This window comes from Lepisosteus oculatus, chromosome 6 (assembly GCF_040954835.1).
Source record: "Lepisosteus oculatus isolate fLepOcu1 chromosome 6, fLepOcu1.hap2, whole genome shotgun sequence".
Taxonomy (NCBI): domain Eukaryota; kingdom Metazoa; phylum Chordata; class Actinopteri; order Semionotiformes; family Lepisosteidae; genus Lepisosteus; species Lepisosteus oculatus.
This window is the reverse complement of record NC_090701.1, coordinates 5,950,014-5,963,570: the sequence shown is the minus strand read 5'-3', so window position 1 is coordinate 5,963,570 and position 13,557 is coordinate 5,950,014. Positions and strand designations below refer to the sequence as shown.

Here is a 13,557-nt window from a genome sequence, read left to right as displayed (position 1 = left end):
TACCAGCAATTGGTTTAATCAGAGGGGAAGGCTTGAGAATTTCCTTGGCTTCTAGGGCATTATGAAGAACCAGTTGTCCAAATGCAATCCTGAAATGATCAATTTACCCCTCTGATGTCTTTCCATGTGCAAACTTTCATGTGACGTTTAAAAAGACAGAAATACTTTTTGAAGGGTTGTGTTGTACCATTGGCACAAAGTTTATTTGGTTTCCTATTTTTTTAAACAGAAGTTTTGCATAAAGAATTAAGGCTCTTCTGGATCAAGATGCAAAATATTAATTAGAAATATTTAGCTCTCGTAAATAACTCTTGTACTAGCAGAGCAGAATAAAAGAAAGGTGACAAAAAGAAGGAGGTCACTGCTTTTGTCCGTCACAATTGAACCAAAAGGTTAAATATCCTAAAATATTACATCTTAATTACTTGTGAGTCAGTGCTGAGGGAGGGGATCAAGGTCTCAAACATTATTAAATCAGTAATGATTATCAACAGTAATGTAGGGGATACAGTAGATGTTTTAACATCTCAAATAATTGTCTTAATTTTGCTGCCAAAATGCAAAAAATTTAAGGATCATTAAGTGCTAATGAATACTGACCATAATTTTAAATTGTATTTATTAAGTAATATGATGAATTGCAACAAGGCAAAGCAACACCTGTTAATCTAATGATTTCCATAGACTAGGGCTGGGAGTTAACAAAGTAAATCCCACGAACACATTCATATTTTCTTTAGTGAAAAAAATCAAAACATGTTTCCCCGCCATTTGAACAATAGGATTGTAAATCATTTAAATACAGCAGCATTTTATTTTCCTAAATACATGCATTGTCTAATTATATGCATTTTTATCATAATTGTGAGAGCGTAAGCAATTGTGCCAAAATATTATATTGTGGGTGGATTTGCTTACCAGTCTGTCATTCATGCTTGTACTCATCATATAGACCATTTATTTTTTGGTCCCTTTAAACATAATCATTTTACAACATATCATTTTTGTGCATTCTTTTAATCTGAATGTATAATTACTCATTCTGATGTACTGTATCTGAAAGCCTTAAGCTAGTCTCGCCTTTATGTAGACTCAGTTCACTGCCTTCGTCTCTTTTCTCTGGGCCTCTTTCAGGAAAAAAGAAATGCACTAAAACGGCACCTGTTTGTGATGGTATCTGAGCTACAGTGGAATTCTTCTGGGCATCCTCTGACAATAAGAATGCACTCTACATACTGTATTGTGTCGTGCAGGTTTTAAACCTTAGGTAGGACTACACTAAGAAATTAAATCTTTAATTGCTTGATACGCAGAATGTGGAAATCTGACTGGATTTATGGTGGCCTGGTGGTAAGCAGGGCGACTGTCTTGCAGCTCTTGGGTGCTGCTTATGATTCTGTCGTGGGGATCCAAGCTGTTTTATAAAAATAATAATTAACAATTGCTTACACTTACAGGTATACTGCATAGCGCTTTTCCGGACACTCCACTCAAAGCAGTTTAGAGGTAATGGGGACTACCCTGCACCACCACCAGTGTGCAGCCCCCACCTGGATGATATGATGGCAGCCATAGTGCGCCAGAACGCTCCCCACACACCAGCTTTCAGTGGGGAGGAGACCAGAGTGATAAAGCCAGTTCAGAGATAGGGATTATTAGGAAGCCATGATTGGTAAAGGCCAACGGGAAATTTGGCCAGGACTCCAGGGTTACACCCCTATAGTATAGTATATAGTATATAGTATATAGTATATAGTATATAGTATATAGTATATAGTATATAGTATATAGTATATAGTATATAGTATAGTTTGCGTGTTCATTCTGTGCCCACATGGGTCTTCTCCTGCACTCTCGTCTTTCCCCCTTCAGTCCAAAGACATGACGTTCAGGCTAGCCGGCATCTCAAAATTTTTCCTCGTGTTAGGCTTGTGATGGACAGTCATCCCATCCATTGTGTAGTCTGCCTTGTGCCCACTGTCAGCTGGCACAAGATCTGAGTCACTGCAGCCTAGTATTGGACTAAGCAGTTATTCAACAATTAAGACAACTAGATTTACAGCTACATTGAGTTAAAGGTTTGTAATAGAAATGCAATAATTAGTGAAAGCCATTAGTACTAGTTTCAGTATTTTAGTGCCTTTCAGACCTTTGGATCTCTTATAGCGTGCCATTCATCTTGAGACAGGAATCCTCTGCATATGGTGTCAGAAGTGCAAGCAAGACAAGTTTGAACATCTTGTGGTACAGGAATCATGTGAGCCATTCAAGTCAGGTATGCCTACACAAATAACAATGACTATGATGAGGTAATCTTCCATAATGCCCAATTGTGACACCAGGAACTGCTGGTTCTGAGTGTGCAAGCAAACTCTCTATGTTATGATATTCTGGTAATGTTTAGCCAGGTTTAACATATCAAATGTTAATATCTGTGTTGATTGCTTGGCGTTAAAAGCAGCTGCTTGTCTGTAGTGATCTAGGACGCATATATACTGGAAGCATATTTGGCATGTCAAAATAAGACGTCTATGACTTGCAGAGCAGTCTTATTGCCAAGACAGCAGGGAGACAAGCCGCGGTGTATCAGAGAAGCAGGTCATGTTCTACTCGTTCCAGTAATCACCTGAGAGAATGTGCCCTCAGCAATTCTGTGAACAAACCCTTGCTTACAGGAACATCACAATCTCTCACAGTCAAGTAGGTCAATCATTTTTGCACAGCATAATTAAGAATTGGGGATGGAAGAAGTGATTTCTTCTAAAGTACTTAAGTAATGGATATCATAACAGTGTTGTGAAATGATTCAAATAAAAGATGATCTTTTGCTTAAAAAAATATCTGTATGAAAACACACAAAGGGGTCTTATTAAAAAATTATATAAATACAACGGGAGTATGAGGATGCCTCACTAAAATTCTTTTTCGTCTTTTCAAAGAACCAGATGGGGAAACAGTTAAAATTAAAGTCTCGATTCTTAAATCTGCACAAAATGATCTTGTCAACTTATGAATGCATTTGTTCTGCTAGCACTGAAAACTACCAAGCATTCTATAGAGAATTAGACAGTGATCTGTGATTTCCATTGTCAGCAACAAATAAGTGTCTTGAGATTTTCAGGGAGTTTTATGGATTTAGTTTTTATTCTTCCTGTGTTGCTAAGAAATGTCTTTGTGTATGACGGTAGAAGACAAGCCAACTAGAAACTGTTTATCCAAAGGTAGCTTTATAATTTTAATGTAGAAGTGGGTAATCTCATGCTGAGTATGCTTAACAATGACTGTAAATAAGCAAACCTGTTACTTGTTACTTCCCAGGAACTAGCAATAGAAAAATCCCTGGAATAAGTTCTGTTGTTTTAAAAAAAGTCTTATTTAGCATTCTCAGAAATACACCCCATGAAATTGGAGAAATCTGACAATATATGGAAAACAAACCAAAAACAAGCAAACTAACAAGACAATTTCATTCTGTTGTTATTTTGCTTGTTAGTATAGAAATGTACAGTATTTTACCAAATTACCCTTTCCACACTACCCACAATCATTTTTAATGCTGTGGTTTTGAAAGTAAGAGCATCTGAAGAGTTACAAATGAGAGAAGGACATTCCACCCACCAAACCTATTTTGTGCTTTGTATAGTATCTAATTGATACAAGTATCACATTCTGCTGTTTGCTGAAAGAAACCAGGATATCAGTTTTAACAATATGACTGAGTAAACTGTTCCATACTCTCACAACCCTTGACATATCAGTGCTCTACATTTCACTCTGACATGTGTTGTAATTGGATTTTCAGTGTGCTTATCCAATGCTGAGCCCTTTCTTGACCCGTGTTTGCCTACAACCTTTACCTAGCGGTCCTAAAGAAGGAAAGAAAGAAAACGCAGGGAGCAACCACTCTACTGTCTATCAATCGCAGTGTCCTGACACCTCTACACCCTCTTCTCTATGCATGCTGCTGCACAGATAATAGACCAGGCTGAAATTGGTCTTGTCCATAATTGCTGCATAGTGGTATGCAATTATTTTGTTAGCTGTTCCATGTAAATGCTGTTGATTTTTCTTGGACAAAGATATGCCTTTAAAAGGAAAAACAGTTTTAGCGATCAACAAACAGAGGCAAATATACTTTGACTTTCAGTTTCCCAAATGCTGAAACACAATTAAATTATTATTAACAGCCCGCTTTTTAAATATGTATTTCATGCGCCTCATTTTTACACTTCCTTCTGCATGAATGAATAGATAAAACTTTTTTTGTTCCTTTGTTATGAAAGCAGATACTGTATACAATCAGATTAATAGCGCATGAAGAAAGTATTAAATACAACATTTTGGATGTTAGAAATCATTTCATTATAGTTTATTTAAAAAGCCAATGGCACATGCACATTTTGATCATCTGTGACAATGTGATGTGTGATAATGAACACCACACAAACAAGAAAAATAGGAATCCTGGTGTAACCATGTAACAGGCAGAATATGGACAGGCAGCACAGAAAGACAATTGTTTTTAAACAAAGGTAATTTGGGAATAAAATAAAGCGAAGCAAGCTATGAAAGAAAAATGTGTTTGAGTTGCAGTACAGCTGTACTCCCTCCTGTTATAGCAGTCTCAATGTGCCTTTGGGCTAAGGATGGAAAGAGGCTATTTTCTTACGCATGCTATTTGCTAGGCATTAGTAACCCCTTTGGGCCATACAGAATCCTGCAGGAGATGAACTAATTTCTCCAGGTTTCATTCGTTGGCATCATTGCCTGACTGTTGTGGATCAAAGAACGCCCCAAACTAAAAGCCAAAGACATATTTTTGATTTGCAGTTAAATACAGATGTATTGCCTTTCCTGTATAAACTATGCAAATTGCTGGTTTGTATCCATGACCACAGATCTCTTACATAACATCACAGCTATATTAGTGGAAAGCAGCATCATGCAAAATTAACATTTTCAACAAAAGTGCCTTACACCAGCAGATAACACTGATGTACAAAAATAGTAAATGATTTAATTTTCAAGTACATTATTCCTACAAAACAATAGTTAACTGTTAATATTATAGTTATTGTTAATATAGTAGTATACCGTTAATATTACCATAAACCACTCATGTTATAAACAATAATGGATGTGTTATGCCCCAATGAGCTCCAGCACTGCTGCATTAGCTCCATCAATTGCCAATGCGTGTTCCGCACATGCTGGAGACTCAATGGGGCCTTCCTCAACAAGATCAGGCCAATTAAGGAACCTCGCACAGTATTTAAGCCCTGAGTAATCATTCCTCAGGGCTCAGACATTGAGTTGCTAACTCTGCTTGAGCGTCTCAGTCTCAGTCTCAGTCTCAGTCTCAGTCTCAGTCTCAGTCTCAGTCTCAGTCTCAGTCTCTCAAAAGCCCTCAGCTAATTCAGCTCTGCAGCTACTGCTTATGTTGTTTTCTCAGTTTCGGCTCTGTTGATCCTCTTCAGTGCTGCCACCAACTAAATTACCTTGATCACCGCATATCTTGGCTCATCGACTAATTTTCACCGAGCTCGTCTCAACACCTTGTCGGGCCCGGTGCAACAGGATGGAATTTACCTGTAAATACATACTTTGGTAAGGGGCAAGGCTAAAGTGTTTCTCTGGGAAGATTAAAAAGCTAGAATACAAAGTTACAGACACTTTTGAAATACAGGAGGAGCCAAGAGTGGGGAACTGAACATGCACAATCCAGGTCCTACCCTGACTTTGACTAGTTCAAAGAAGAGCTCCACGAAGAGTCCTGGTCTCAGGGATCGCCTCTTGACCCTTCAGCTCCAAGTCTTTTACATGGTAATTATCTTGATGTCAAGTCAACTGTGTTGCTCAAGCACCTGCTGAAATGTTGCTCTTTTGGCAACAAATCCACACATTTTAATGGTGGCAGCACCGCAGATGAAAAAAAATGAGTGGTTTAAAAGTAAAGTTAAAAGCTGGACATCACACCGAAATAATGCATTTTTTAACTATCCAACAATTTTGCACTTGTGACTCTTGGTCTCGGTTTTTAGTATAACTGCCATTCAGAATTCAGTCCTTGTGTCCAGTAGGATTCTATTTTTCTTAATGTTAAGACCAACTGTTCAATTCAAGATATTGAATCTATTCAATCAGATTCAACTGGTTGAAGTCTCTGTTCGCAGAGCACAGACTTAGCTTCTTAACTGGACAGTTATGTTGGGTTATTTTTTAACTGTAGTCTGCATTTTGGAAGATATGAGAAAGCTAAGATGTAAGAATCAAGGCTGTAAAATAGTTTAGATATTCATTCTGGAGGGGTAGGAGTGTACATAATTAAATTGACCCTTCAACCGAAGTGGAAAATGTTTCTCAAAACTTGTAACCTTTCATTTCCCATCAGAATTAATGCTGATAAATTCTGGTATCTATCTGTCACCTAAGCAAAGATATAATGAAAGGTGTCTGGTACATTATCTATCTGTTGCTTAGTAACTGACATCTTCTTTGAAATTCATTCTTTTCTTAACATCCCATTAGAGGGCAATAAACAATTGTCCTGAAAACGGAATTAACAAAAACTATGGAGAAATATGGAATATGATGTTATGTGTACTCACTGGCTTTAGTGGAGATACTGTACATTCGGCTGACAAAATATGCTTTTGTGCTGTTTTTAAACATGGTTTAAAACTCCATCTTCCCCAGCTGAGTAGAAAACAGTCAGTCTTCTATTTTTTCCTTGCATTTATGTTAAAGTGTTATTTACCTCATAAAGAAAGGGAAAAACATCACAAACCAGAGCCCATTTGAACAGCCTCGATGTTTATTTTGACAAAATCATTTTTAAAAACATTTTTACTTACTGAGAGAGAAGGACTTTCTGAATAGATTAATTCCATCCTGTTTGCTTGTTTGTCACATTCTGGAACTCAGTTTGTAAAGACCGAGAAATGAGAAGATGTTTGATGTCCAGAGAGAGTGTATGTATTGAAGTTGCTTGTCTTGGGTATATAAATCTGTGAACACTGAACAAAGTGATTTAACTCTACTAAACAAAATATCTTTTTATCTCATTACATACTGTACATAAGAATTGTGTGATCCAATTTTTGGTGAAGAAACCATTACTAGTATAACTAATTATTAATAATAATACTTACATATTTATTTTTATTGTTATTGTTCAAAAAGAAAGAAACTAAGAATATTTTTTATATATTATTGCTAATATTTGTAAATACATTTTACTGAAAATGATTCCTTTGAAGGCTTCGTAATTTTAATTAAGTAAGGATGTGTTCTCTTCTTTGTAATGAAACAGTTCAGGATTAGCCTTGTGAGTTTTGAAACTGAGTGTGGAGCAAAGCACTAGAGCAGCCTGTATGATTTTCCATGACAGATCCACTGCAAACCTGGAATCTTAGCTTGTAGTAAAATCAATTATATCACTTCCTATTGGATTTACAAACTCCATTTAAGTTGCTGCTGTCTTTGAGCCTCTCACTTCTGTTTTATTTCATTGACATTGTTTAACACTTCAGTTAATGCTCATTGCCTTAAATGGGAACATAAAGATAGCTTGTCACTGAAGGGAGAATAAAACATGGTAGCTCATGTACAGTCACAACTTCCCGTATTTTGTGTTGTGAAAATATTTTTTAAACAGGTGTATGTAAATAATTACTACAAGTTAATTACCTTAGGCTCAAACAGTTTTTTTTTAAATATTGCTACTAGAATTGAAAAAGACAAGACATGAGAACAGGAACAAGGTTAGGTCCACGCTGAAGAGTAAAAATATTTGTGGAGTCTTCTTCAGGCGTAAGAGGCACAGGAGTAGTGTTTATACACTGGAGAAGTACTTAACTTGCAAAAGACAAAAAACTAAGAAGTACTACTTGTTAGGACATGATTTTTTGTGGGAAACCTACTGCATTGCCTACCATTCAGTACAGTATAGAGAACATTACTGAACACTCAACTAAATGGCATCTGCACATACCTTGCTTCAGAATTACCATTGGGACTATTAACTTCCTACATTCCATGCACACAGCAGACTTTGACATTGAATTAATTGCTTGAATTAAATGTTTCAGTATAATCCCTCACAATGTTCCACAGGACACCATTTCACCTCATTTAAAACTGAGAACAATGTTGCTGTTAATCCATTTTACTTTATACATGTTAATAATTGGTAGCAATTTCACAAAACCCCACACATATCATTGATCTATTTTTGGAAGAATGTGCTTTATGGTTTTTAGTTAAAAGTAGGGATGCATGTTTTTATTCAAATCAATGTGTGAATTTAAAATGATTTTCATTTCTCTTGGAAAAGGTTCTATTTTTGTGTTGTGTATTCTGAGCTTCTTTGTGGTTGGTACCATTTAACAGGTAAAATGTAGCACTGTTCATTTAAAGAGTATTATTTTTACTTTTCTAAGTTTGTTAGGTTTTTAAGTATAGTCACAGAACATGTAGTTTATTGCTACAGTACTTACTGAATAGTGTGGTGTAATATTGTAATTGTCAGGCTATACATCTTCAGCTGTCATTTTTAATATTATTTTTGTACACTGAAAAATATGCATTTGTTTGGAAGAAGTGAAAGCTAAGCAAGCATTGTAAAACCAAGAATCATTTATTTTTATTGCATGTTTTGCAACTGCCATCTGTCGTCTGCTGTTCACTGCTCAGTGGAGCTACAATAAAAGAACACACAACACTCACATGGGCACAATAACTGTTTACCTTTGTTCCTGGCATATCTGTCTTTTTTTACAGTGTAACCAACAATGTCAGTATTTATTATTTTACATAGACTGAGTCAGAAAATTCAAAAGTTTTTCCTTTAAAACACTGTTCTCTTCACATTACATTTGCTTCTGATTAGAAGAGGATTAAACAGAATAATTTTCATTAAAGATATTATTTTCATAAAAAACATTTCATACTTTGGCCTAACACGCATCCTGACAAAATCTCTCTCAAGAAGTCTACTCTTCTACAAAATGCGAAATTTGAAGCACAATAAAACAGACCTCAATGCAGAAACACATTTTTGTTTTAAGTGGTTTGAGCTTTTGGCCTGTTAAAGAGGAGCAAGAGAGTCCTGTAATAATACACATTCACACACAAAGAATAATTACAACGTCTATAGAAGGCTAATTATTTGCTGAGTATTTACTAAGATTATGGCTTTGTGTTGTTCACTGTCAAAGTGAAATTTACTTGCATTTCAAGTAGTCTGGTATAAGTGTACTGTATGGCTAAACATTTCTTTATTTTAAAGGTAGTACATGAGGCTACAAATAAAAAGATGAAAAGAATAATTGTATATGTATTGTACTTCAGAGAGGGGAGAAAGCCTTTTTTAGAACTACAGGAGATTTTTGACCAAAAACAGAATGTTATTTTTTTCCTGAATATCTGATGGGTAAAACTGGAAAAAAAAACAGTTTTATGTAAATGCGTGTAGCATTGCTTTAATTCATTCAGCTTTTTTTTTTATTCAGGCTCTTTATTATATTTCATGTATATTTTAATTTCACTTTTTTGGAGGAACCGTTATAGTGCTTAATATTCCTGCTAATAATAACAGAAATGTCAAACAGCAATTACTTTAGATTTGAATATGTGATGCTACATTGTATTTGTGGATCATGTTACATCTTGTACGAAAATAAATATAGCCTGGCTGCATTATAATTCATACAAAGGGACTAAATGTATTGATGTATTCCAAAATAAACTGTGTGGAGCTAAATGCGTTCCTGTTATTTGGCTGGTCCTTATGACTCCTCACTCCCATTAACAAGCTGGAAACTATTTGATAAGGCTCATCATTGTACTGCTTTACCATACATTATGCTTGTTTTGAGAACAGTGGGTCAGAATTTCAGCATGCCTCCCAGTCTGTATCTGCCTGCTTCACATAATTAATAATTTAAACAAATATTAGTTCCTATTATGACTCTAGGGCCACAGTATTTGTGCTACCTTTGCATTATCATTTGAAAAGAAAAAAAGCTTGATTCTCACTGCACTGTTTTATAAAGTTTTATAGTCAGAACATGACAGGGACATTATACTGTAAAAAGGTAATGTCCTTCAGATGAGACTTAAAACTGAGGTCCTGACTCTCTGCAGTCATTAAAAATTCGGGCGTTTTGTGAAAAGAGTAGGGGTATTACCCCGGTGTCCTAGCCAAATTTCCCCCTGGCCTTTACCGATCACGACCTCCTAATAATCTCCATCTCTGAACTGGCTTCATCACTCTGTTCTCCTCCCCACTTACAACTGATGTGTGGTGAGTGTACTGGCATACTTACTGGATAGTCTTTAGTCGGCTCATTTACACAATCCTTTAATACTGTATTCAACAACGATAGGTGTTGTTAAGCATACATGTATCTCTCCATCTGAGCATTACCTTAATATCCGGCACAGTGAGTATTGACTGCTCAGTGTGTTAAGACACCTTTAAGTGCTGTTTGCTGGGGATTAATGTTCAAAAGCCAGTAGCAGCAGCTGTGGGACTGGGCTTATGACTGGCTTTGCTGACTTTGGCACGATTATAAAATGCACCCTCAATATGTGACATTGATTTGGCTCAGTCAAAATGCTCTTGTATGTACAGTATGTGTGTTCAATCGTGTTTGTTTTCCACATGACCTTGCATTTCGAAGTTGTGTTGCCATACTGCAACAAAGGTAAACCTTCAGAATCACCGAGGTTCATTCCATCAAGTATGAAGGTTTCTGGAACTAAAGGAGAGCCTTGGCACTCACCGTTCTGACATACCGTTCACTATTCACTAACACAGATGAGTTCCCACTATGTGCTCTCACGTCTCCCTCCCTGTGAATGCCTCAATTCATTGAAAGCTTTTTTTATAATACCCATTTCAATTAAATCTTTGAAAGAGATTTTTTTTCTATACAGTATTTACAAATTGCTTTGGACGATAAACATTGAAGGCATTAATGGAGATGTGCAGACATTTTTTACTACAATTACTTCGAGTGCTAATTATCTTGAAATGTTGCATAACTATTGAACAAGTTGGCAAAAACTATAATTACTAAAAACATATCCTGGTTCTTTCAGATTAATCGGTTTCAAGCAAATTGAACATTTTAGGTATATTCATGAGATATGAAGGATATTGTTAATGAGACACTTTGTGTCTGTACCTTGTACTCCTCTACTTGGAAGATGATTTCTGGGTGAAATCCTTGTTGATGTCTCATAAAACATGATGTTATAGTTCTGTAACTGGTTCTGTAATGGTTCAGACTAAAGGCTCAACGTTCCAATAAGCAGGATGAGAAAAACGTTTTGATCTTGGGAATCAGAGAATTGTGCATTTTACTTGGTAATTTAAGTAATGATGAATACTGCAGTTCATAAAAAATCTAAAATGAGTTCTGAGTTTTCAGTTGACACAGACATGTTTCAATCTTTTATGATAAGTTCCAGCTAATCAGCAGAGGAGCTGGTTTCAAACATTTCCCACAGCTTAGGCTTGTGATAGGGCACTCACAGTCATTCTCTTAACATCTACTAATATGCGAGTCAGAATTTGCTAGATTTTTCAATGTGATTTGTGACGTGCAGAATTTAGGAACATATTTTAATGTATTTAATGGAACATAGATGTTCAAGGCACATCATGTTTTCAAGCGGACAAATCACTAGATACCATAATTCTCCCCTGAAAAGAAAAGACCTGTTTGAATTAGAATGAATAGCTTATAAAAACTGGTAGCATTCTTTATTTGTACAATAGTTAAGAATTTCACATTACGTATAAAAAGTAAGGATCTCAGAAATGAACACCATAGAACTCTTCATAACAACACCTGTTGTCAATTGTAAAAGTGTTAGCTGTGATTTCAAGGCACCTCACAGAAACACTTACTACAATTAAATTATCATTACAATTATTAATTAAAACCTATGCCACAATTAAATGGCACTTACTACAATTTGAAATCTTTATTTGTAGCATAGGATTGAATTAATACTCTGCTTCTGAAAATCATTTTCTGTCTTTTGTTTGCATTTGTCTATGATTCAGTGAATCCCTTTATATCACTTTATCCTTGCATGTTTTGTTTTGCCATGCTTTATCTTTGTTTTATTTTAACAAATTGTAAAAAAAAACAACTGAGACAAAAGTATTTTATAAAAATTACAAAAAAGGATTACACAAAATCAGCAACGAAGCAATCGATGCCTCATTACTGTTCATTACAAAATAAGATCAATGTGCAGTCAATGTTTCTAATGGGAACATGATGCAAAATGTAATGTATTAATGTATATTTACTGTATACAGTTCGGCATACACAATAGTTTCAATCAGCAATCAAAATTAACATTATGAAACATCTTCTGTGATGACAGGACTTTCCACCTAAAAGTTAAGAAACTAATAACATCTGAGAATATGATATAGTAATGGTAAAATGTAATCAAAGCAAGACTTTTCTCATTAGTGCTTATTCTCACAGAACAGATCAGTGATTCTTATTTGTCATTCACTGTGGCAACAATAGTCAATCAATATTGTTTTCTGTATATGGTAATTAAGACAATATTAAACTTGGGAATATATTTAAATGACAAAATAATTTCAGTTTAAGGAAATAATGTAAAACCTGTCTGAACAGTACTTGGATTATGAAGCCAGATGGTCACCTTTTGCAACAAGCAAACTAGTTAAAATTTAGTACCGGTTATTTAAAATGTTATTATCTCTACCTCACTCACGATAAACCCTTCAGCCACTGAAAGCATTAATTTTTTCACCCTGTATTTGCTGGAAAACAAAGGAGAAACAATGGATTAAATGAACTGGTCAAACATTACAACCTCTCATCCCTAAGTCAAATGAACAGGAGTTCAGTGTTGAGACTTGGTTGTTTTGAGGAGCAGGATATAGACTTTCATGACCATTTCCTTTATTTAGTGAGGGGACTCATAACTAATATTTTTATTATGTCCTGTATATATATACTGTATTACAAATAGTACATACTGTAAAACCACGCTTAAATATAAATCTGCTTATTTTTTAATTATTCTGTGAAGCTCTACCTACAGTAGCTAATTACTGAACATGATTCTGATTCTGGATTTTGGAAACCAGATTGTGTTTACTGTTGTCTAAACTGTTTCAATCCCGTCTCTTTCTAGTTGCAAATGAAGCGGGAGAGAACAACACACGCCCCCTGGCAAGGTTTGCACGTGAGTATCTGTGTGTTTCTGTCGCTTCCCAAACATGGTGCTTTGGTGACGTGTGAATCAAGGAGAAAGATACGCGATTTGTGATCATGTTTAAGGTTTCCAAAATGAATAATTTTCGCTATCAGTAAGTACGCTGTGTACAACAGTCACTCACGTTGCACTCGGTATAGAAGATAAGAACTATCTGGTGTACTTCTTGAGTCTTAATAATATAAATAATCAGCATAATATCAATAACCAAACATAAATGATCACTTAATATGTAGACAACAGTTAGTATTATAGTGTGAAAGTGAAGAGTTAAAG

General features: G+C 35.5%; 1 protein-coding gene across 3 annotated transcripts in view; it reads left to right on the top strand.

Annotated features, from left to right (window-relative positions):
• pde1ca (phosphodiesterase 1C, calmodulin-dependent a) overlaps positions 1–13,557 on the top strand; it is a 201,027-nt gene that overhangs the window by 26,855 nt on the left and 160,615 nt on the right. For all 3 annotated transcript variants that reach the window (XM_015354717.2, XM_015354719.2, XM_015354718.2), the window contains exon 2: positions 13,201–13,251. In XM_015354717.2, coding sequence (XP_015210203.2) covers positions 13,201–13,251 — 51 coding nt within the window. The remainder of the gene's footprint in view (positions 1–13,200; positions 13,252–13,557) is intronic.